The 23,637-nt window shown below is 40.5% G+C and overlaps 1 protein-coding gene across 1 annotated transcript in view; it reads right to left on the reverse strand.

Annotated features, from left to right (window-relative positions):
- lama4 (laminin, alpha 4) overlaps positions 1–23,637 on the reverse strand; it is a 190,421-nt gene that overhangs the window by 37,318 nt on the left and 129,466 nt on the right. The window contains exons 26-31 of the mRNA XM_043684602.2: positions 21,486–21,617; positions 19,769–19,908; positions 16,752–16,887; positions 15,808–15,945; positions 14,809–14,942; positions 8,270–8,422 (exon numbers count right to left, since the gene is read on the reverse strand). Of these exons, the coding sequence (XP_043540537.2) occupies positions 8,270–8,422; positions 14,809–14,942; positions 15,808–15,945; positions 16,752–16,887; positions 19,769–19,908; positions 21,486–21,617 (833 nt within the window). The remainder of the gene's footprint in view (positions 1–8,269; positions 8,423–14,808; positions 14,943–15,807; positions 15,946–16,751; positions 16,888–19,768; positions 19,909–21,485; positions 21,618–23,637) is intronic.

Below are 23,637 nucleotides of genomic sequence, written 5' to 3' on the forward strand. Positions count from 1 at the left end.
TCCCTGACAAGGAATGTGAAACATCTAGTCAAGAGTAGGAAGGAAGCTTACTTAAGGTTGAGGAGGAGAAAGTGAGAACTGCAGATGCTGGAGATTAGAGTTGAGAGTGTGGTGCTGGAAAAACACAGCAGGTCAGGCAGCATCCGACAAGCAGGAGAATCAACGTTTCAGGCATAAGCTTGACCTGCTGTCCTTTTCAAGTGCCACACTCCCAACCCTTAAGGTTGAGGAGGCAAGGATCAGGCAGGGCTCTAGAGGGTTACAAGGTAGCCAGGAAGAAACTGAACAATGAGCTTAGGAGATCTAGAAGGGGGCATGAAAAAGCTATAGTGGGTAGGATTAAGGAAAATCCTATGGCATTCTATATCTATGTGAGGAACAAGAGAATGGCCAGAGTGAGGGTAGGGCCGATCAAGGATAGTGGAGGGAACCTGTGTCTGGAGTCGGAGAAGGTGGGGGACATCCTTAAATGAACATTTTGCTTCAGTATTTACAACTGACAGGGACCTTGTCATTTGTGAGAACAGTGTGAAACACGCTGATATGCTCGAATAAGTTAATGTTAAGAAGGAGAATGTGCTGGAGAGTTTGAAAAACATAGGGATAGATAAGTCCACTAGCCCTGATGGGATATACCCAAGGTTTCTACAGGAAGTGAGGAAAGAGATTGCTGCGCCTTTGGTGATGATCTTTGTGTCCTCACTGTCAACTGGAGTTGTGTCAGATGACTGGAAGGTGGAAAATCTGATTCCCTTGTTCAAGAAAGGGAATAGGGATAATCCTGGGAATTACAGACCAATCAGTTTTACATCGGTGGTGGGCAAAGTATTGGAGAGGTTCTGAGAGGGTGAGAGGTGACTTGATAGAAGCATACTAAATGAGAGGCAGAGATAGAGTGGATAGCCAGAGTTTTTTTTCCCAGGGTGGAAATGGCTATTACGTGGGGGCATATTTTTAAGGTGACTGGAGGAAGGTTTAGGGAAGATGTCAGAGGTCAGTTCTTTACAGAGCGCGGTGGGTGTGTGGAATGCACTGCCTGGTTTATCATTACTTGCAAAACCAAAGTTTGATTAGAGAGAGTCAGCATGGCTTTGTGATAGGCAGGTCATGCCTCACAAGCCTGACTGAATTATTTGAGGATGTGATAAAACACATTGATGAAGGTAGAGCAGTGGATGTAGTGTACATGGATTTTAACATGGTGTTTGATAACGTTCCCTATGGTAGGCTCATTCAGAAAGTAAGGAGGCATGGGATACAAGGAAATTTGGCTGTCTACATACAGAATTGGCTGGCCATAGAAGACAAAAGGAGGTGGTAGATGGAAAGCCTGGAGCTCGATTACCAGTGATGTTCTGCAGGGACTTGTACTGGGACCTTTGCTCTTTGTGCTTTTTATAAATGACTTGGATGAAGAAGTGGAAGGATGGGTTAGTAAGTTTGTCGATGACACGAAGGTTGGTGGAGTGGTGGATAGTGTGGAGGGCTGTTGTAGGTTGCAATGGTACATTGACAGGATGCAGAACTGGGCTGATAAGTGGTAGATGGAGTTCAACCTGGCAAAGTGTGAAGTGATTCATTTTGGAAAGTTGAAGTTGAATGCAGATTAAAGGATTAAAGGCAGGATTTTTGTCAGTGTGAAGGAACAGAGGGATCTTGTGGTCCATGTCCATAGATCCATTAAAGTTGCCACCCTAGTTGATAGGGTTGTTAGGAGGGCATATGGTGTGTTGGCTTTCATTAGCAGGGGGATTGAGTTTAAAAGCCACAAGGTTAGGCTGCAGCTCTATAGAGCCCTGGTTAGACCATATTTAGAACATTAAGTTCAGTTCTGGTCACTATATTATAGGAAGGATGTAGAAGCTTTAGAGGGGGTACAGAGAAGATTTACCAGGATAACTGCCTGGACTGGAGGGCATGTCTTATGATGAAAGGTTGAGAGAGCTAAGGCTTTTCTCATTGGAACAAAGAAGGGCGAGAGGTGACTTGATAGAAGCATACTAAATGATGAGAGGCAGAGATAGAGTGGATAGCCAGAGTCTTTTTTCCCAGGGTGGAAATGGCTATTACGTGGGGCCATATTTTTAAGGTGACTGGAGGAAGGCTTAGGGAAGATGTCAGAGGTCGGTTCTTTACACAGAGTGGTGGTGCGTGGAATGCACTGCCTGGGGTGGTATTACAGTCGGGTACTTTAGGGACAATTCAAGATGGAGGACAGGAAAAATTTCTGGCTGCAACAGCTGCTCCTTTTTTGAGGTATTTTAGGTGTTGGAGGTGATTTCCTCAAATTCGAAGAGCAGCAATTACTGTTTTATATGCTTTAGCGTTGTTTTGGAACTTTGGAGAAAAAAAAGCCAAAACAACAGCAGTTTTACAAAGGGAGAGGAACAGACAAAGGAAGCACATGGTGAGGTCAGTGCAGGAGAGACAGGGAGAGAAAGAAACGAACACCACAGTGAATTTGAACCCGCACAGTTACGCCTTTGCTGTTTGAAAACATGTATCACTGCACATCAGAGTGCATCTGGGAAAATTAACAAACAGTGAATTTCACAACTAATCTTGGAAGAACCTGTCTGGAAGAAGTCACAGCACAGAAACAGAAGTGAATATTTAAGTGTGGCCTTACAGTAAGTCTGCAGTAGTGAGTAGAATGGGTTCTTTCTTGATTACATGTTTTATTGAGAGATGTCTCTTGATTAAACTTAAAATATAAGCCATAATATTAATTTAACCTGGAGCAGTGTTTTGTAGAGGAATAGGGTGGTGCTATTTTCTGGGTCTGTAGATTGTGAAGGAGCAAAAATAGCCTCTAGTAGAGTGATATGCTCTTCCTGTCAGATGTGGGAGTTGAGGGAGAGTTTACAGGTTACTGAGGATTATATCGGCAAAAAATGCTATTGGTTGCGAATCCTATCGGATCGAATGGACAGTTAGAAGCAATGCGGAATTTAGAAGAGCAAGGGGATGTGATGGATGGCAGTTATAGGAAGGGGGGAAAGTCACAGATACAGTCACATGGACGGGTTAGCTCCAGGAGATGTAAGAGAGGTAGGCAGCTAGTGCAGGAGTCTTCTATGACTATCCCCATTTCAAACAAGTACACTGTTTTGAAAAATGTAGGGGATGATGGATTCTCGGGGGAGTATAGCAAAAACAGCCAAGTTTCTGGTATTGAGACAGGGTCTAATGCAATGAGAGGTACGTCAGGTTCCAAGACATCAACTGTGTTAGGGGACTCTCTAGTCCGGGGTACAGACAGACATTTCTGTGGCCAGCAGCGAAAAAGCAGAATGGTGTGTTGCTTCCATGGTGCCGCAGGATATAGGATGTCTCAGATCAAGGGTGCAAAATGTTCTCAAGGGGGAGAGGGACAAGCAGGAGGTCATTGCACACATTGGAACCAACGACATAGGAAAGGAAAAGGTTGAGATTCTGAAGGGAGATTATAGAGAGTTAGGCAGGAATTTAAAAAGGAGATCCTCGAGAGTAGTAATAGCTGGATTACTCCTGGTGCTACGAGTTAGTGAGGACAGTAATAGGAGGATAGAGCAGATGAATGCATGGCTGAGGAGCTGGTGTATGGGAGAAGGATTCACATTTTTGGATCATTGGAATCTCTTTTGGGGTAGAAGTGACCTGTACAAGAGGGACAGATTGCACCTGAATTGGAAGGGGATTAATATACTGGCAGGGAAATTTGCGAGAGCTACACGGGAGGTTTTAAACTGGTAAGGTGAGGAGGGTGGGGGGGAAGATGGCAGGGAGATCGTGAGGAAGGAGAACAATCTGAGACTGGTACAGTTGAGAACAGAAGTGAGTCAAACAGTCAGGGCAGGCAGGGAAAAAGCAGAGAATGAGGTAGGACTGATAAATTAAACTGCATTTATTTCAATGCAAGGGGCCTAACAGGGAAGGCAGACGAACTCAGGGCATGGTTAGGAACATGGGACTGGGATATCATAGCAATTATAGAAACATGGTTCAGGGATAGGCAGGACTGGCAGCTTAATGTTCCAGGATACAAATGCTACAGGAAGGATAGAAAGGGAGGCAAGAGAGGAGGGGGAGTGGCATTTTTGATAAGGGATAGCATTACAGCTGTGCTGAGGGAGGATATTCCTGGAAATACATCCAGGGAAGTTATTGGGTGGAACTGAGAAATAAGAAAGGGATGATCACCTTATTGGGTTTGTATTAGAGATCCCCTAATAGTCAGAGGGAAATTGAGAAACAAACTTGTAAGGAGATCTCAGCTATCTGTAAGAATAATAGGTGGTTATGGTAGGGGATTTTCACTTTTCAAACATAGACTGGGACTGCCATAGTATTAATGGTTTAGATGGAGAGGAAATTGCTAAGATTAGATTACTTAGATTACTTACAGTGTGGAAACAGGCCCTTCAGCCCAACAAGTCCACACTGACCCGCAGAAGCGCAACCCACCCAGACCCATTCCCCTACGTTTACCCCTTCATCTAACACTACGGACAATTTAGCATGGCCAATTCACCTAACCTGCACATTTTTGGATTGTGGGAGGAAACCAGAGCACCCGGAGGAAACCCACGCAGACACGGGGAGAATGTGCAAACTCCACACAGAGAATCACCTGAGGCAGGAATTGAACCTGGATCTCTGGCGCTGTGAAAGTGCTAACCAATGTGCCACCATGTCGCCCTTAAGTGTGCACAAGAACATTTTCTGATTCAGTATGTGGATGTACCTACAAGAGAAGGTGCAAAACTTGACCTACTCTTGGGAAATAAGGCAGGGTAAGTGATTGAGGTATCAGTGGAGGAGCATTTTGGGGCCAACGACCATAATCCTATTAGTTTTAAAATAGTATAGAAAAGGATAGACCAGATCTAAAAGTTGAAGTTCTAAATTGGAGAAAGGTTTCTTTTGATGGTATTAGGCAAGAACTTTCAAACTCTGATTTGGTCAAATGTTCGCAGGTAAAGGGACGGCTGGAAAATGGGAAGCCTTCAGAAATGAGATAACGAGAGTCCAGAGAAAGTATATTTCTGTCAGGGTGAAAGGAAAGGCTGGTAGGTATAGGGAATGCTGGATGACTAAAGAAATTGAGGGTTTGGTTAAGGAAATGAAGGAAGCATTTGTAAGGTATAGACAGGATGGATCGAGTGACTCCTTTGAAGAATATAAAGGCAGTAGGAGTATACTTAAGAGGGAAAGTAGTAAGGCAAAAAGGAGACATGAGATAGGTTTGGCAAATAGAGTTAAGGAGAATCCAAAGAGTTTTTACAAGTACATTAAGGTGAAAAGGGTAACTAGGGAGCAAATAGGGCCCCTCAAAGATCAGCAAGGCGGCCTTTGTATGGAGCCGCAGAAAATGGAGGAGATACTAAATGAGTATTTTGCATCAGTATTTATTGTGCAAAAAGGACATGGAAGACAGAGAATGTAGGGAAATAGATGGTGACATCTTGTAAAATGTCCCTGTTATTGAGGAGGAAGCGCTGGGTGTCTTGAAATGCATTAAAGTGGATAAATGCCCAGGACCTGAAGCTAGAGAAGTAATTGTTGGGCCTCTTGCTGAGATATTTGTATCATCGATAGTCACAGGTGAGGTGCCGGAAGACTGGAGGTTGGCTAACGTGGTGCCACTGTTTAAGGAGGGTGGTAAGGACAAGCCAGGGAACTACAGACCAGTGAGCCTGACATCGGTGGTGGGCAAAGTTGTTGGAGGGAATCCTGAGGGACAGGATGTACATGTGTTTGGAAAGGCAAGGACTGATTAAGGATAGTCAACATGGCTTTGTGCATGCGAATTCATGTCTTACAAACTTGATTGAGTCTTTTGAAGAAGTTACAAAGAGGATTGATGAAGGCAGAGTGGTAGATGTGATCTATATGGACTTCAGTAAGGCGTTTGACTAGGTTCCCCATTGAAGACTGGTTAGCAAGGTTAGATCTCACAGGGAGAACTGGATAGTTTGGATACAGAACTGGCTCAAAGGCAGAGGGTGGTGGTGGAGGGTTTAGATTAGATTAGATTACAGTGTGGAAACAGGCCCTTCGGCCCAACAAGTCCACACCGACCCGCCGAAGCGCAACCCACCCATACCCCTACATTTACCCCTTACCTAACACTACGGGCAATTTAGCATGGCCAATTCACCTGACCCTGCACATCTTTGGAGTGTGGGAGGAAACCGGAGCACCCGGAGGAAACCCACGCAGACACGGGGAGAACGTGCAGACTCCACACAGTCAGTCGCCTGAGGCAGGAATTGAACCCGGGTCTCTGGCGCTGTGAGGCAGCAGTGCTAAACACTGTGCCACCGTGCCGCACACTACGGTTGTTTTTCAGACTGGAGGGCTGTGAACAGTGGAGTGCCACAAGGATCGGTTCTGGGTCCACTACGTTTCATCATTTATGTAAATGATTTGGAGGTGAGCATAAGAGGTATAGTTATTAAGTTTGCAGTTGACACCAAATTTGGAGGTGTAGTGGACAGCGAAGAAGGTTACCTCAGATTACAACAGGATCTTGATCAGATGGGCCAATGGGCTGAGATGTGACAAATGGACTTAATTCAGATAAATGTGACGTGTTGCATTTTGGGAAAGCAAATCTCAGGAGGACTTATACACAATGGTAAGGTCCTAGGGAGTGTTATTGAACAAAAAGATCTTGGAGTGCAGGTTCAGAGCTCCTTGAAAGTGGTGTCGCAGGTAGATAGGATAGTGAAGAAAGCGTTTGGTATGCTTTCCTTTATTGGTCAGAGCATTGAGTACAGGAGTTGGGAGGTCATGTTGCGGCTGTACAGGACATTGGTTAGGCCACTAACCAATGCGTGCAATTCTGGTCTCCTTCCTATTGGAAAGATGTTGTGAAACTTGAAAGGGTTCAGAAAAGATTTACAAGGACGTTGCCAAGGTTGGAGGATATAGGGAGAGGCTGAACAGGCTAGGGCTGATTTCCCTGGAGCATTGGAGGCTGAGGGGTGACCTTATAGAGGTTTACAAAATCATGAGGGGATATGGATAGGATAAATAGACAAAGTCTCTTCCCTGGGATGGGGGAGTCTAGAACTAGAGGGCAAAGGTTTAGTGTGAGAAGGGAAAGATATAAAAAGTGACCTAAGGGGCAACTTTTTCATGCAGAGGGTGGTAGGTGAATGGAATGAGTTGCCAGAGGAAGTGATGGAGGCTGGTACAATTGCAACATTTAAAAGGCATCTGGATGGATATATGAATAGGAAGGGTTTGGAGGGAAATGGACTAGGAGCTGGGCAAATGGGACTAGATTGGGTTGGGATATCTGGTCGGCATGGATCAGTTGGACCAAAGGGTCTGTTTCCATGCTGTACATCTCTATGACTCTATAGCTTCTAAATCAATGTGTATGGAGTTCATGGCCTGGATCATTTCCTATGACAGTGAAAACTGTTGGAAGCAGAACAACAGACAGCACTCCACCTTAGTAGCTATTTTGTTTCCGAACCTGGCAACACTGTGGGACTGCAAAATCTGGCTCTCAGTACCACCCATTTTTTGTAAAGTTGAGGCAATGCAAAATTGTCTATTGCACTGCCTCAATTTTATTTTTCTCAACCCTGGCTATTAAAACTATATAAGTTAATCTGAAGGGACAGTGTGCTCACTTACTTTTAAACACGTTGTTTATGAGAAGATTTATAATTTGTATTATTTCTGTTTGGTCATTATTTTATTACAATTAACTACATTTAGGAAAAGCAACAGTTTTGTATTTAAATTATATAAGACAGGGTAAATAAATGGAAATTTAAATTGTAATATCTGTATCGTGTTTTATTAAAAAAGCCTATTTCAATTAAACACCCATTGTTGCAGAATATTCAACTCAGTTCCCTATGATACTGGGAGGGAAATATTTAATTTGAAATTATAACAAAAGAAATCACTCAGATCAACTGTGTTGAAAGCCAAAAGCCTATTTCCTTGTGAAAGGTAGGAGCACTGGATTTACCATGACATATGCACTTGTTTTGTATAATGCTACTGATAAGTGGACAGGGGTCCACTTTCCCTACTTTTGTTTGAATAACAAAATATTGTTTATTTTGCAAGAAGCAACACTGAAACAGTTTTTGTCCTTGAGCAGCTATCTAATGAACGTTTCTTCCAAACGCCGCGGCACTGCCCTTTTTTTTTAAATGATTTAACATGATCAGGGCAATATTAGTTGTTCTGAAGAACCTGTCATGAATCTTTTATGCAGTTACCTACACACATAACAAAGAAATAAAGAAGCTCTGACCTGCTGAGGTAAGCATTGCTGATGCAGCCTGTGAAGTTAACATATTGGTCATGGACTGAACCTCCAAAGTAGAATTTTCCTTTGGGATGGACGGATTCTTCTGTGGGACAATCATCTGTTGTTTGATCCTCGTCGTCCACTATTAATTGACAACTGAAGAAAAATGGGAGAAAAATATTAATTGTCACAAAGTTACTCTGTCAATGAAGAGTCAGCATTGGACGAGAATTCAAGGCTGTGTCATTGAGGCACTGCACTGCACTGTGAAAATAAATCACAAGTCCAATTTTCAGTGCAATAGAAATTCATAATAAAATCAAATGCTGTGGGTGTGACAGTACTGAAATAAAAACAGAAAAAAAACCTCAACAGGTCTAGCAGCAGCTATAAAGAGAGAAACAGAGATAATGTTTTGAGTCCCATAACTCTATTTCAGATCCACCCCAAGTGAGGTGGGTAAAGCTGAGACCCTGGATATCTAAGTGCCAAAAATCTGGAGCCAATGGACGTTTTGCATGGAGGCAAGTCATTATAATTTCTCCCATTGAGTTTTTTGATAGATGGTGATTATTCCAAGGAATCTGAGAGGACATAACGAGAAAATAAATGTAGTGCATATTGAAAAACATTTGACTTCATATTTCTGAATATTCATATTTCTAACCTTTGATGACATTGAATTTTGGAAATACTTGAAAGATACCTAGCTCATAAAGATAAGTATTTTAAATCTTGTTTCGTTTTCATTGGAGAAACATAATCACTTATGCATAGATCATAAAATATTTGCGAACAGTAGATCAATTGGTAATTGAAGCTATACTTTTTTTTGACTTGAAAAAGTCATTCATGCAGCCTTAGTCATGGTATGATGATGATCAGATGATTGTTCCATTGATCAGTCAATGTGTGATTGACTAAAGAAATACAAAAGCGATTTTTAAAAACTTTTTATGAGGATCTAAACTTTTTAGAGTCATAGCAGAAAGTGGTTGAGAAATTCAGCAGGTCTGGCAGCACCTATGGAGACAAAAACAGAATTAATGTTTTAGTCCATTTGCTCTTCTTTGAAACTCAGAATTAGGAGCCAAAGTCAGCCTTTCAGTGTCCTGAGCCAGCTCTGTCATTAAATAAGATCTTATTGGGTCTGTTTGTATTTTCATTTCTGACCATCCCTGATAATTTTGATTCACTTACGTAACAAGAACCTATCTTCACTATTCAATTATGTCCTCCACTGAGATCTGAGAGAGTGTTCCAAACTCACAAACTCCCCGAAAGAGAAAAAAACTTGACATGTCACTGTCCTGAAAGAATGATGCATAATTTTTAAACAGCTCCCACCCCCCACTTTCTGAACTCTCACACAAGAGGAAACATTCTCCTGTCAAGACCATTCAGGATTTTGTATGCTTCAGGCAAGTCACTCCTCAACACTCAAGCAGAAACAATCCTAGCCTGTCCAACCTTTCCTCTTAACACAATCTACTCATGCCTGTTGTCAATCTAGTAAACTACTTCCCAATTACCTCCAATGCATTCATGTCCTTCCTGAAAAAGGAGACCAAAACTGCACAGTTCTCGAGGCCTCCACACAGAACACAAGCAAAACATCCTTTCCTTTATGTTTAAGTTTTCTCTGAATGAAGGAAAGCTTTCAATTAGCTTTTGTAATTGTCCTATCTACATACTCATCTTTTGTGACTCATTGCTAGAACACCTCAGAGTCAAAGAGTCATAGAGATGTACAGCACGGAAACAGACCCTTCAGTCCAACCAGTCCATGGTGACTAGATATCCCAACATAATTTAGTCCCACCTGCCAGCACCCGGCCCATATCCCCCCAAACACTTCCTATTCATATACCCATCTAAATGGCCTCTTAAATGTTGCAATTGTACCAGCCTCCATCACTTCCTCTGGCAGCTCATTCCATACACATACCACCCTCTGCATGAAAAAGTTGCCCCTTAGGTCTCTTTTACATCTTTCCCTTCTCACACTAAACCTATGCCCTCTAGTTCTGGACTCCCCGACCCCAGGGCAAAGACTTTGTTTATTTACCACATCCATGCCCCTCATAATTTTGTAAACCTCAATAAGGTCACCCCTCAGGCTCCGACGCTCCAGGGAAAACAACCCCAGACTGTTCAGCCTCTCCCTATAGCTCAAATCCTCCAACCCTGGCAACATCCTTGTAAATCTTTTCTGAACCCTTTCAAGTTTCACAACACCTTTGCAATAGGAAGCAGACCAGAATTGCACGCAATATTCCAACAGTGGCCTAACCAATGTCCTGTACAGCTGCAACATGACCTCCCAACTCCTGTACTCAATACTCCTACCAACAAACGAAAGCATACCAAATGCCATCTTCACTATCCTATCTACTGCAACTCCATTTTCAAGGAGCTATGAACCTGCACTCCAAGGTCTCTTTGTTCAGCAACTCTCCATAGGACCTTACCATTAAGTGTATAAGTCCTGCTAAGATTTGCCTTCGCAAAATGCAGCACCTCACATTTATCTGAATTTAACTTCATCTGCCACTTCTCAGCCCATTGGTCCATCTGGTTAAGATTCTGCTGTAATCTGAGGTAACCCTCTTTGCTGTCCACTACGTCTCCAATTTTGGTGTCATCTGCAAACTTACTAACTGTATCTCTTATGTTCGCATCCAAATCATTTATGTAAATGACAAAAAGTAGAGGACTCGGCACTGATCCTTGTGCCACTCCACTGGTCACAGGCCTCCAGTCTGAAAAACAACCCTCCACCACCACCCTCTATCTTCTACCTTTGAGCCAGTTCTGTAACCAAATGGCTAGTTCTCCCTGTATTCCATGAGATCTAAACTTGTTAATTAGTCTCCCATGGGGAACCTTGTCAAATACCTTACTGAAGTCCATATAGATCACATCTACCACTCTGCCTTCATCAATCCTCTTTGTAACTTCTTCAAAAGACTCAATCAAGTTTGTGAGACATGATTTCCCACGCACAAAGCCATGTTGACTATCCTTAATCAGTCCTTGCCTTTCCAAATACATGTACATCCTGTCCCTCAGGATTCCCTCCAACAACTTGCCCACCACTGAGGTCAGGCTCACTGGCCTATAGTTCCCTGGTTTGTCCTTACCACCCTCCTTAAACAGTGGCACACCTTTGCCAACCTCCAGTCTTCCGGCACCTCACCTGTGACTAGTGATGATACAAGTATCTCAGCAAGAGGCCCAGCAATCACTTCTCTAGCTTCACACAGAGTTCTCGGGTACACCTAATCAGGTCCTGAGGATTCAAGACATTCAGCACTTCCTCCTCTGTAATGTGGACATTTTGCAAGATGTCACCATCTACTTCCCTACAGTCTATATCTTCCATATTCTTTTCCACAGTAAATACTAATGCAAAATACTCATTTAGTATCTCCCCCATTTTATGCGGCTCCACACATAGGCCACCTTGCTGATCTTTGAGGGGCCCGATTCTCACCCCAGTTACCCTTTTGTCCTTAATGTATTTGTAAAAACCCTTTGGATTCTCCTTTACTCTATTTGCCAAAGCTATCTCATGTCCCCTTTTTGCCTTCCTGACTACCCTCTTAAGTATACTCCTACTTCCTTTATACTCTTCTTGGGATTCACTCAATTTATCCTGTCTATGCTTCCTTCTTTTTCTTAACCAAACCCTCAATTTCTTTAGTCATCAAGCATTCCCTACACCTACCAGCCTTTCCTTTCACCCTGACAGGAATATACTTTCTCTGGATTCTCGTTACCTCATTTCTGAAGGCTTCCCATTTTCCAGCCACCCCTTTACCTGCGAACATCTGCCCTCCCATCAGCTTTCAAAAGTTCTTGCCTAATACAATAAAAATTGGCCTTTCTCCAATTTAGAACATCAACTTTTAGATCTGGTCTATCCTTTTCCATCACTATTTTAAAACTAATAGAAGTATGGTCACTGGCCCCAAAGTGCTCCCCCACTGACACCTCAGTCACCTGCCCTGCCTTATTTCCCAAGAGTAGGTCAGGTTTTGCATCTTCTCTAGTAGGTACATCCACATACTGAATCAGAAAATGTTCTTGTACACACTTAACGATTTCCTCTCCATCTAAACCCTTAACACTATGGCAGTCCCAGTCTATGTTTGGAAAGTGAAAATCCCCTACCATAACCACCCTATTATTCTTACAGATAGCTGAGATCTCCTTAAAAGTTTGTTTCTTAATTTCCCTCTGACTATTAGGAGATCTATAATACAATCCCAATAAGGTGATCATCCCTTTCTTATTTCTCAGTTCCACCCAAATAACTTCCCGAGATGTATTTCTGGGAATATCCTCCCTCAGCACAGCTGTAATGCTATCCCTTATCAAAAATGCCACTCCCCCTCCTCTCTTGCCTCCCTTTCTGTCCTTCCTGTAGCATTTGTATTCTGGAACATTAAGCTGCCAGTCCTACCCATCCCTGAGCCATGTTTCTGTAATTGCTATGATATCCTAGTACCATGTTCCTAACCATGCCCTGAGTTCGTCTGCCTTCCCTGTTAGGCCCCTTGCATTGAAATAAATGCAGTTTAATTTATTAGTCCTACCTTGCCCCTGCCTGCCCTGACTGTTTGACTCGCTTCTGTTCTCAGCTGTATCAGTCTCAGATTGACCTCTTTCCTCACTATCTCCCTGGGTCCAACTACCAACCCCACCCCCACCTTCACCTTACTAGTTTAAATCCTCCCCAGCAGCTGCAGCAAATTTCCCTGCCAGTATATTAGTCCCCTTCCAATTTAAGTGCAATCCGTCCTTCTTGTACAGGTCACTCCTACCCTGATCCATTGATTTCAATGATCCAAAAATGTGAATCGTTCTTCCATACACCAGCTCCTCAGCCATGCATTCATCTGCTCTATCCTCCTATTCCTGCCCTCACTAGCTCGTAGCACTGGGAGTAATCCAGATATTACTACTCTCGAGGACCTCCTTTTTAAAATTCCTGCCTAACTCTCTGTAATCTCCCTTCAGACTCTCAACTTTTTCCCTTCCTATGTCCTTAGTTCCAATGTGGACAATGACCTCTTGCTGACCCCTCTCCCCCGTGAGAATATTCTGAACCCTCTCTGAGACATCCTTGATCCTGGCACCAGGGAAGCAACACACTATTCTGATTTTTCACTGCTGGCCACAGAAGCGTCTGTCTATACCTTGGACTGGAGAATCCCCTTACACAATTGATCTCTTTGAACCCGACATGCCCCTTGTTGCATTAGAGCCAGTCTCAATACCAGAAACTTGGCTGTTCGTGCTACCTACATCACCCCCTACATTTTCCAAAACAGCATACTTGTTTGAAATGGGTATAGCCACAAAAGACTCCTGCACTAGCTGCCTACCTCCCTTACCTTTCCTGGAGTTAACCCATCTATGTGACTGTATCTGAGACTTCCCTCCTTTCTATAACTGCCATCCATCACATACTGTTGCTGTTACAAATTCCTCATCGCTTCTAACTGTCTCTCCAACCAATCTTTGCAATTTGGAATTTTAGTCATTCTTTATTTAAGTAATATTCTACTTTATCAGGTCCTGTATCCTCAATGCATAAATAATTGAGGGCAGAATGAAGACAGACTATGTGGCTTTAATGGCTGCCTGCTCCATTGTTCACCTCAGAGCAATTTTCACCAATATCATCTATGGGCCTTGAAATGGGCAGTAACATAGATGAAAAGATGGTCACTCCTTCAGAATTTTGTTCTTGTCTTGCTGGGTTTACATTTAAGGTTGGGACAAAGTGGAAAATGGCTATCCTATTTGGGTGAACTTGATATGGTTTCGGGCTAGGTGAAGAACTGAGGCATGTCTCACCAATCCATTTTCCACAATGATCCTATTCATTTCAGACAAGGTCACTAAATAAACTTGCTCGTCGCTTTACGTTCGGGCATGCTTATCAAGTTATCAAAGACATCCTTGCTTAAATTTTATATTAATTTTATATTTGCAGACTAAATAACCAGAACAAAGCATCTACTCTAGTGGCCTGAGACTGCTATGTGCATTGGATTTTTAATTGTTGATAGCTTAAATTTCCTGTGCACAAAAGTGATCTATCAGGAGTTGAAGTGTCACTGTATCAAAATCCCAGAAGTCCCTCACTAACAGCATTGTGGGTCTACCTACAGCACATGGACTGCTGTGGTTTAAGAAGGCAGCTCATCACCACCTTCTCAAAAGCAGCTAGGGACAGGCAACTAGAGATGCCCACATCCTACAATTAAAATAAAAATAAAAAAAATAAATTCTATCGAATTCCGAAACTGAAAATGACCAAACTCAAAATACATGAATTATGTGATTTCAAAACATAAGCTAGCTGTTTAGTCAGGGGATAAGGGTTAACTACTTCAGAGAGCTAAGAAAACCTCAGATTGAATTCAACCCAGTTTTTTTTACAATCTGGAATGGCTGTTGAGTTTCTTCATTAGTAACATTGAGTTATATCTATAGTCAACATCAAATACATAAAAGCCGATGATTACCTTGATGGGGAGACAGTTGCTCTAATAAAATGATTCCATCCATCGTTATATTGTTTCTTTGTTGATTGCATTGTTGCTTCTTTCATTTTGAAAATGACGGTACCATTGTTCAGAGAAAGGGAGAAGATATCAGGCTGGAAAGAGATTTACCATTGGGAAGCACTGGTGAAATTCTACTGTCTGTGATATTGTCCTCCAAAGAGCATATAACTCAAGCATATAATACATAAACAAAATATTATATTGCATAGTGAGGAAAAATCCTTAAACCATTTAGTCGAGGAATTGGTGGCGTGGTGGAAAACCATACTCTCCTTTTCCAAAGTTAGAGGCTCCCTTTAATTTTTATTCTAATTATCTTAAAGTTCTGGTCATCAGATTGATGTCTTGCATAATACCAACTTGTCATGAACATAGCCTAGTTAACTTTGAGATATCTTGATACATTGGAATTACTTTTGTCACTTCAAATATTGTTTTTATTCCATGTATTTACAGCTTAATATTCACTTACTGCTAATTGCACTGCCTAGCCATGTTGATAAATAAATGCTAATTCACAATTTTAGAGACTGCATTCCTTTGATGGCTTTATCAAAGATAATTTCTCTCATTCATCCTGAAGCTGATAAGTTCCCAAATGGTATTGATAATGAAACTGTTAATGTGATGTAAGACAGTTCAAACTAATCATATTTAAGTATCTGATACCCATGATAAGAGAAAGTAATTTACACATAATCCTGGAGGAAGATTGAGATGGAAGATTTAAACTTTCACTGATAAAATGTGATTCAAACTTTTTTACAATGTTAATGTACAAGTACAATCCTTATTGTAGTATCAACAACAAAAAACCTAGCAGGAAGGAAACCCTGACTGAAGATTTTTCATACAGTTAATAAAAGTTGCAGATTAAAAAAAACAAAGAAAACTACTGTAAAAAAAATAGAAAACGTCCACTTAGACTTTCCATTCAGACTTCTCTTTAATACTCACTCCTTCATTGTAGTAGAAAAGCAACCCATTGGACTGTAATGTCCTAAAATTGAAACCTCCTTCGAAGTTTGAAAATGGTGTGATCTTTTCGCTGGAAGAGATGAAACCTTGCCCATTGAAATACGCCATGCGGGACATCTGTAGACAGGAAGATGAATCATGAAATAGATACTTATAAGTGTCCAAAAAGCAAACTTTCAATATTTAGCTCGTGGTTTTGCATTTCATTGGTAGTTGTCATAATGGCCTGAAGTAGTTGTATCCATTACTTGTGGTCCTCAGCACAAGTGCCGCAAAATGCATCTCAAGGATTTTATTCATGGCCTTGTTAGTTGTTGGAAATGGGATTACATACTGATGCCATCCTGCTTCTCTTTATTGCTAACAGAATTGCTCTTAGGAAGTGAAGAAATTTTTGTATCCAGAATAACTGGAGTGGCCTTTTTTGGTAACAAGACATTAATCAACATGGAACAAGATAGACAAACTATACAGAATATATCATTAAACATAGAGAGATCTTGTGGTAGCTGCAGCACAGCAGCCTTCTCATGTTAAAGGGGACCTTGCGCAGGTTTTTGCTATGAGGAAGCATCCATATAAAGAAGTGTGCCGGCCTTAGCTGCAGTATCACCAATTGACATCTTTTAAAAATCTGCACCATTGTTTACCTTCTCTTGGCACTGCTCAAATTAGCTATTTTAAAATCAACAGCTTGCTATGTGAACATTGTACAGAGTATTGAATAGAGTTGCATCAAATGGCTGACCAGAAAAGAGTCTCCAACATTAGTCGGTACTTTGATGAAAGGAAAAATACAATAACATCAACTTGCATTTCAAATGTGTTACTTTTATACTTAAGTGGAGTCTTTAAGTAAGTGACATTCATAAACCCAGATCCAATACTGCCCCAAGCCCTATCCATTGAACAGAATTACTTACAAGTGATTCCTCTGGACAACCATTGCTGATCCCTAATGTCTCATCTTCCTCTAGAACATTGAAATCGCGTCTTTGGAACTGGAAACTCCGGAGACAACCTCGAAATCCAGCATCCGTAGCTACATAGGACTTCAGACTAACCAAGAATCAAAAACTGAAGTTGAGGTTATAAATTCATTACTAATGTTTTGACTATGTTAACAAATATTTTGCAAACCTAAATTTATCTGCAAGTGTAAAGCAGAAAGAAACAGGATTTGACAGAATCCATCTGAGGATGCTAAAGCAAGTAGGGGAGCACAGTGTAGATGCCCTAGCTATACTTTTGCAGAGTTCACTATATCTCAGAGTTTCCCTCTGCACTGGAAAATTGCATGTCGCTCTGCTTTTTCAGGAAGGTGAAAGAAAACAAAAACAGGGAATTCAAACCAGTTAGCCTAACATTTGTAGCGGGGAAATTGCTAGCATTTATCATCAAGTGTTAAGTAACTGAACACCTTGAAAATGTTCAGTTAATCAGGGACAGTAGATCATGCCTGACAAACCTCACTGAATGTTTTGAAGAGGTGACTAAGGTAGTAGACAGGGGAATGTCATTTCTATGGTCTTCCAGATGGCATTTGATAAAATCCCACATTGAAGACTGTTGACTTAAGCAGAAGCCCACAGAACTGAGGGCAAATTACTGACATGGCTGGGAAATTGAGTGGCATGCAAGAAAAAGCACTGATAATGGGTTGCTATTCAAATTGGCAGGAGGTGATCAAAGGTTTCCACAAGGATTTATTTTAAGTCCTCAATTAGTCATTATTCAGTAACGCCTTGGATAATGCCACAGAGAGTCATAAATCCAAATTAGCTGAAGGCACAAAGCTAGGTGGCATTGTAGACAATGTACGTGATAGCATAAAATTACAAGGGGATATTGATAGACTAAGTGGATGATGGAGTTCATTGTAAGCAAGTGCGAAGTTATCCATTTTGGACTGAGAAAGAGTAGATCAGGGCAGTATGAAATTAATTACAGTTGATGTCCAAAGAGACTTGAAATAGATTTAAAAATAGACTTTTAAAATGTCACAAACAGGTGCAAAAATAATTAAGAAAAACTGTTGATTAGGAACAATCAGCATGGGTTTCTTAAAGGGTAATCATGATTAACCAACTTACTGGAAGTTTTTGAAGAGGTAACTGAAGCTCAGTGAGGGTAATGCTATTGATGCGGTGTACATGGACTTATGAAAGATGTTTGATACAGTGCAACACATCAAACTTATGAGAAAAGTTCAAGGTCATAGAATAAAAGGGACATTAGTGCCATGCATAAACAATTGGCTAGGTGAAGCGAAACAGAGAGTGACAGTTAACCGGTATCTTTTCGGCTAGAGGAAGGTTTTTTAGTGAAGTTCCCCAGTGTCAGTATTGGGACATTTTCTTTTCCTGATATATATTAATAATTCAGATCTTAGTGTATAAGGGGCAATTTCAAAGTTTGCAGATGAATGAAACTTGGAAGAATTACAAACTTTGAGGAGGACAGTTGGAACTCCAAAAGGACACAGACATGTTAGTGGACAAATAGTTGGGAGATGAGTTTCAATGTAGAGAAGTGTGAGGTGGTACCTTTTGCTCAGAAGAACATTGAAAAAGAATATCAAATAGAGGGCTTAATCCTAAGTGAAGCATGGGTGTTGTATGAGCAGAAAGACCTGCTTGTGTTTGAGCACACAGATCATTGAAAATGCCAGGCAGTAGAGAGAGAACAATAAGTAAAGAATATAGAATCCTTAGTTTTATTAATAGGGGCTGGGTGCACAGGAGCATGGAGATGATGTTGAACTTGTACAAAACACTTGTTAGATCTCAGCTGGAGAATTGTGTACAGTTTTGAGTGTCATATTATGGGAAAGATGCGAATGCATTGGAGACAGTGGAGAAGTGGTTTACAAGAATGGTCCTCATGATGAGGAACTTCAGTTATATGATTATATTGAAGACAATGGGACTGCTCTACTTGGAGAGAAGGAGGCTGAAAGGACAGCTGGAAGAGGTTAACAAAACATTGAATGGGTTGGATAGAGTAGATCGTGAGAAATTATTTCCATTTTTACAAGGAAAAGGAATAAGAACAAGTGGGCACAGATTTAAAGGGTTCTACAAAACAAGCAAATGTGAAGTCAGGAAAAATATTTTCACTTAGTGAGTGTTTAGGGTATGGAATGTACTGCCTCGTAGGGTAGTGGAGGCAGGTTCAATTGAAACATTCAAGCGGGCATCTCTTCTTCCAAACAAAGGTTTAGCTGCCTAACTACTTCAATCTTCTGAGCACAGATCATGTCCAGAGAATACTGCCTCTGAGCTTTTATTTCAATGGTTGCACATTAACTGCCAGTCGCATTTGTCTTTACCTGTGTTTAATGGTTCTTCAGGGGGTACTAGACAGGTAGTATTACTACAACAGTAGTGCATATACATCTACCATCTCTCACCTCCTTCAGAAAGTATGTCTGGAGAATGAACTTCAATTAAACTTTTCACAGTTCAGACTAGAGAAACACTTATCTATAGTAGCCATCTGATTGTTAGCTTTCTAACTTCTGTCTCCCTTTGGGCTTGTTCTGGTTTTTCAGTCTCTGACCTTACTGCCCAGGTCACTAATGCTACAGAATGTTTAATGTAAAACTCTTCTTCCCCTGGTCTATATACAGCATGATGGCACTCTCCATTATTTTGCAGTTATGGTTTGATCTGCCTGACAGTTTGGCACTGATCCTATTTTTATAGGTAAGGTTAATCAGGAACTTAAACATATAAATATAAAGGAGAGGAGCAAAACAGTAAATATTAACTGATATATTTTGCTTAGAAATGTTGCTTTTTAAAGGCTTTTAAATGTTTTATTTATAATTACTGATGAAGGACCAGGACTAGGCAAATGTTTCATTATATTTGAAGGTCACCATATAAATATTCTGCAAAGTTGATGAAAGAAATATTTATATTACAGTTTAACAAACCTTGATAAGACCTGATCAGGTGCTCCACCAACATAGACATCGGTAAAATACATACTCTTCTTTTCATTTTCAACACTTTTTACATTGATTCTGTCAATCAATAGGATCATCTTCTTTTGGTTGTGGTAAATGAATGAGACCTGAATGAAAATACAGATTTGGTTTCATAATATGCCCCAGAGACAAGAGTTTAGAATTTATTAATACGAGTTGGTGCTGTCAGAATAGTTGGTATATGTACAATAAAACAAAACTTAAAATTGATGACAAAACACAGGCTGTTTTTATAGAATTTAGGTAGCTGAATGATGCTGGATTGATTGTGCTAGAGGTGCTGCATGTGCTGTCTGCCCCTGGAGAATTGATGCAAGCTGGAAAGCTCTGCTTGAAGCACAATTATGCAAATAATTCTCCCACTGTCTTACGCAGTTCTAGAAAACAGCTCATGCTCCTTACTGTAAGATGTACAAATCCTGTGACATCTAAGAATTGAATCATGTCACTGTTTCAACTTTGCTTGCAATCACCGATCTAACTTTGCACTGCATCTTTAAATTAATATCTTGTCCAAGGCATTTCACGAAAGCCACATAAAGAGATATTATGTCAGATGAACAAATGTTTGGTCAAAGGTAGATTTAAAGTAGTGCTTCAAAAAGGAGGAAAGTGAGAAGAGGAGGTAGAACAGTGCACTGAGGGAATTCCAGAGCTCAGGGCCAGGCAACTAAAGGCACACTCAGCAATAGTGGAGTGTTTAAAACAAAGACAATTAACAGGCCAGAATTAGGAAGATTATAGATATCTTAGCTGGTTGTGAGTTTGGAGGGATTTACAAAGATGGCGACACCCAAAACCATGGAGAGGTTTGAAAGCAAGGAAGAGAATTCTAACATCAAGGCATTGCCTACATAGGAAACTGAGCGGAGGGGTGATATCAATCAAACAATATGTACATTTAAATAACCTTTTTCATATTAAAACCTTAAAAGTATTTAAAATAAATTGCATTTTGAAAGATAGCAATTGTCATTACAAGGGAGAGTTTCTGTCAGCACAGGCAGACACAAATTGGTGACTTACCACTGAGCTTTGCATTAGAATGAAGCATAAAGCACAAGTGATCAAAGAGTTGCAAATCATGAAGTGTTAGCTTTACGCATGCAGATTCATTTGCATACTGTATTAATTAAGTAATTTTCTCATCTTCTTCAAAAAACATGTATGAAGAACTTATCAATTTAGGCAAAGATTGCTTGACTGTTCAACATTTAACTCCTCTGGTAACAAACAATATTGTCTGTTCCTCAAATCAACGCATTTAAACCACTCACTCAGACGAGAAGTTACAAAATTTCCACAGTCAAAAATTGAGTTAAAAAAAACTGTTATTCAAAACAAAAACTGAAACTGTTGGAGAAACTGAATAGGTCTGGCAGCATCTATAGAAAGAAAGCAGAGATAAAGTTTCAAATCTAGCGAATCTTCATTAGATGAGTTTCTTTGGCAATTTCTATTTTTGTTTCAGATCTCCAGCATCTGCAGTACTTTGCTTCATTTCTATTAGTCATAGAGATATACAGCTCTTCAAAAGTCAATTGCAACTGCCTTACAGATATGGTTTAATACAATATTACGTGATTAGCAGATAAACTAAACACACATTAAAACATATTACATCAGAGACATTCCTAGAATTTTCAAAGTCTTCATATTTTACCTCATGATATTTTGCATCATTTATACGTTTCTTTTTATCAGTATCCTCGAGAACAACGGGGCCTTTGCTGAATCCAAAGTCATAAACCAAGCGTATATAACCATTTTGCATTTCCATACTGAAGAACGTATTCTTGGAAAAAGAATATAAAATAATTTTTACATTTAAAATAAGAGGGCGAGAGCATGTTTCAAACTTAACACTGAAATAGGATTGCAATTAAGTGAAAAACGCTGCAGCATTCAACGTGTTTGATGAGGAATTTAAACTGTTTAATAATAAAAACTGCAAATTATGGAAATCCAACTAGGAATTTAAAACACAACGCAAGAAATGGACAACTAGGCACCATAAAGGTGAAGGATGATAATATCTAATGTTTTCTCCATCAACTGTAGACTGATCTGCTAAACATCTCGAGCATAAGACCTGGGAGCAGCAACCAAATAATAAATCTTTTAGAGTTCTAAAAGATAAATCCTTATCTGATATTCGCCAAACAACAAATATAATTATGACTGTGATATCTTTTAAATATCTGCCACCTCTATCAGTATGTGGCACTGGCTCGGAATTGAGGTAGCTTGCTGCCACTAATCTCTCTTGTCTTGGGCCATACTGAGGGATCTGTGGTACAGAATACACCATCACAGAGTAGCTATGGAAGAGGCACGGTCTTTGATAACAATAAAGTTCTTTGCATAATTTTAGGTGTATTCAAGGCTAAGATAGACAGATGTTTAATCAGCAAGCAAATTATAAGTTATGAGGCAAAGGCAAGAAAATGGAATTGAAAATTATCAGATCAACCATGATCTCATTGACTGGAGGAACTGACTTGATTGGGTTGAATGGCCTACTTCCACTCCTACATCTGAATATCTCATGACAGCAATAAGTGACAATTGATCAGGCCTGATTGCTAGGCCATTAGGCCCTGGTCCAGAGAGATCTGCTCCTGCTCAAAGCTAGAGTTGAACTCTGTGCCTTCAGTGCTTGTTCTAAGCTGTTTGACTGCATGCTTCTGTACCTGTTCTGATGATACATGCCAGGTGATTGGTGTGCTAGTACCATTCACAGTAATGATTTTTGGTTCTGGAAGTCACTGCCACACTTGAAACTCAGAGGTCCATGCAGGAAAACATAAAATTAGCAGCCAAGTTGCTTCTCTTCACCCACAGACTGTTTGAATATAGAATGGATGGAGCCATTGCAACATGAACATTAACCCCCTTCAGAATCATTGCCTTGTACAACAATGGGTACACAGACATAAAATTCTCATTTGAATCTGATGACTTACTGTTAATGTTTTTAATCATTTTGATGGCTGTGATAGCACTACAAATATTACTTTCACCTGGTAGAGTTTGAGGTAAGCAAAGCACATGCTTTTATCTGTTTCCATAGCCAGACTTTCTGGGAACAGGTCACTAGCCTGTCACAAAAACTGTGGCTTGAGGGGGTCATCACACATCAAGCATGGCAGATAAGGGGACACTCCTCCCCATACTCGTCAAATATCAGAAGGATTTACAGGTTGATAATCAAACAACCATTTGGCCACAATGTGAATGCAACTTTCATGACCATCAGGTCCTGGAGTAGGACTCAAACTTGGAACTTCTGCCTCAGAGTCAGGGATGCTACTTTCTGTGGCACAAAACCTCTCTGTATTACTAGAACTGCTCCAAATAAACTGTTAGCTTTGTCACTAGCAGTTATTAAAATTGTTACATTGTTCCTTTTAAGATTGGTCCAAGTGCCATGCTATCTTTATTCTATGTGAAGTTTGGAATGTGCTTGCTGTTATCTTTTAACCTGTGTCCTTTATTAAACTTCAAAATACTGTCCCTCAGTAAATACTTGTGTTTTGGCATATTTTCTTATGGTAAAGATTTTTTGATAAATGCATGTTTTGCTCTTGTGCATTGATAATGAGAATTAGACAGCTACAGTTAATACCCATACAGTAGCGATGTTTTCACTTCATGATGGGTACATATCAACACTAAAATCAAAAGCAGAATTTTGCCCTGTGGTTATTTTTGTCTGGTTTCCAATTTCAATTTGCTGACGTCAATATTAGTCTGCTCGCTTTCAAAGCTTCAGGTTTAAAGCACAATTTAATGGTTGGTGGTACAAGTGCGTG

The sequence above is a fragment of the Chiloscyllium plagiosum genome, unplaced genomic scaffold (assembly GCF_037043375.1).
Source record: "Chiloscyllium plagiosum isolate Xiang-an unplaced genomic scaffold, Cpla_swu_hap1 HiC_scaffold_3, whole genome shotgun sequence".
Lineage (NCBI taxonomy): Eukaryota > Metazoa > Chordata > Chondrichthyes > Orectolobiformes > Hemiscylliidae > Chiloscyllium > Chiloscyllium plagiosum.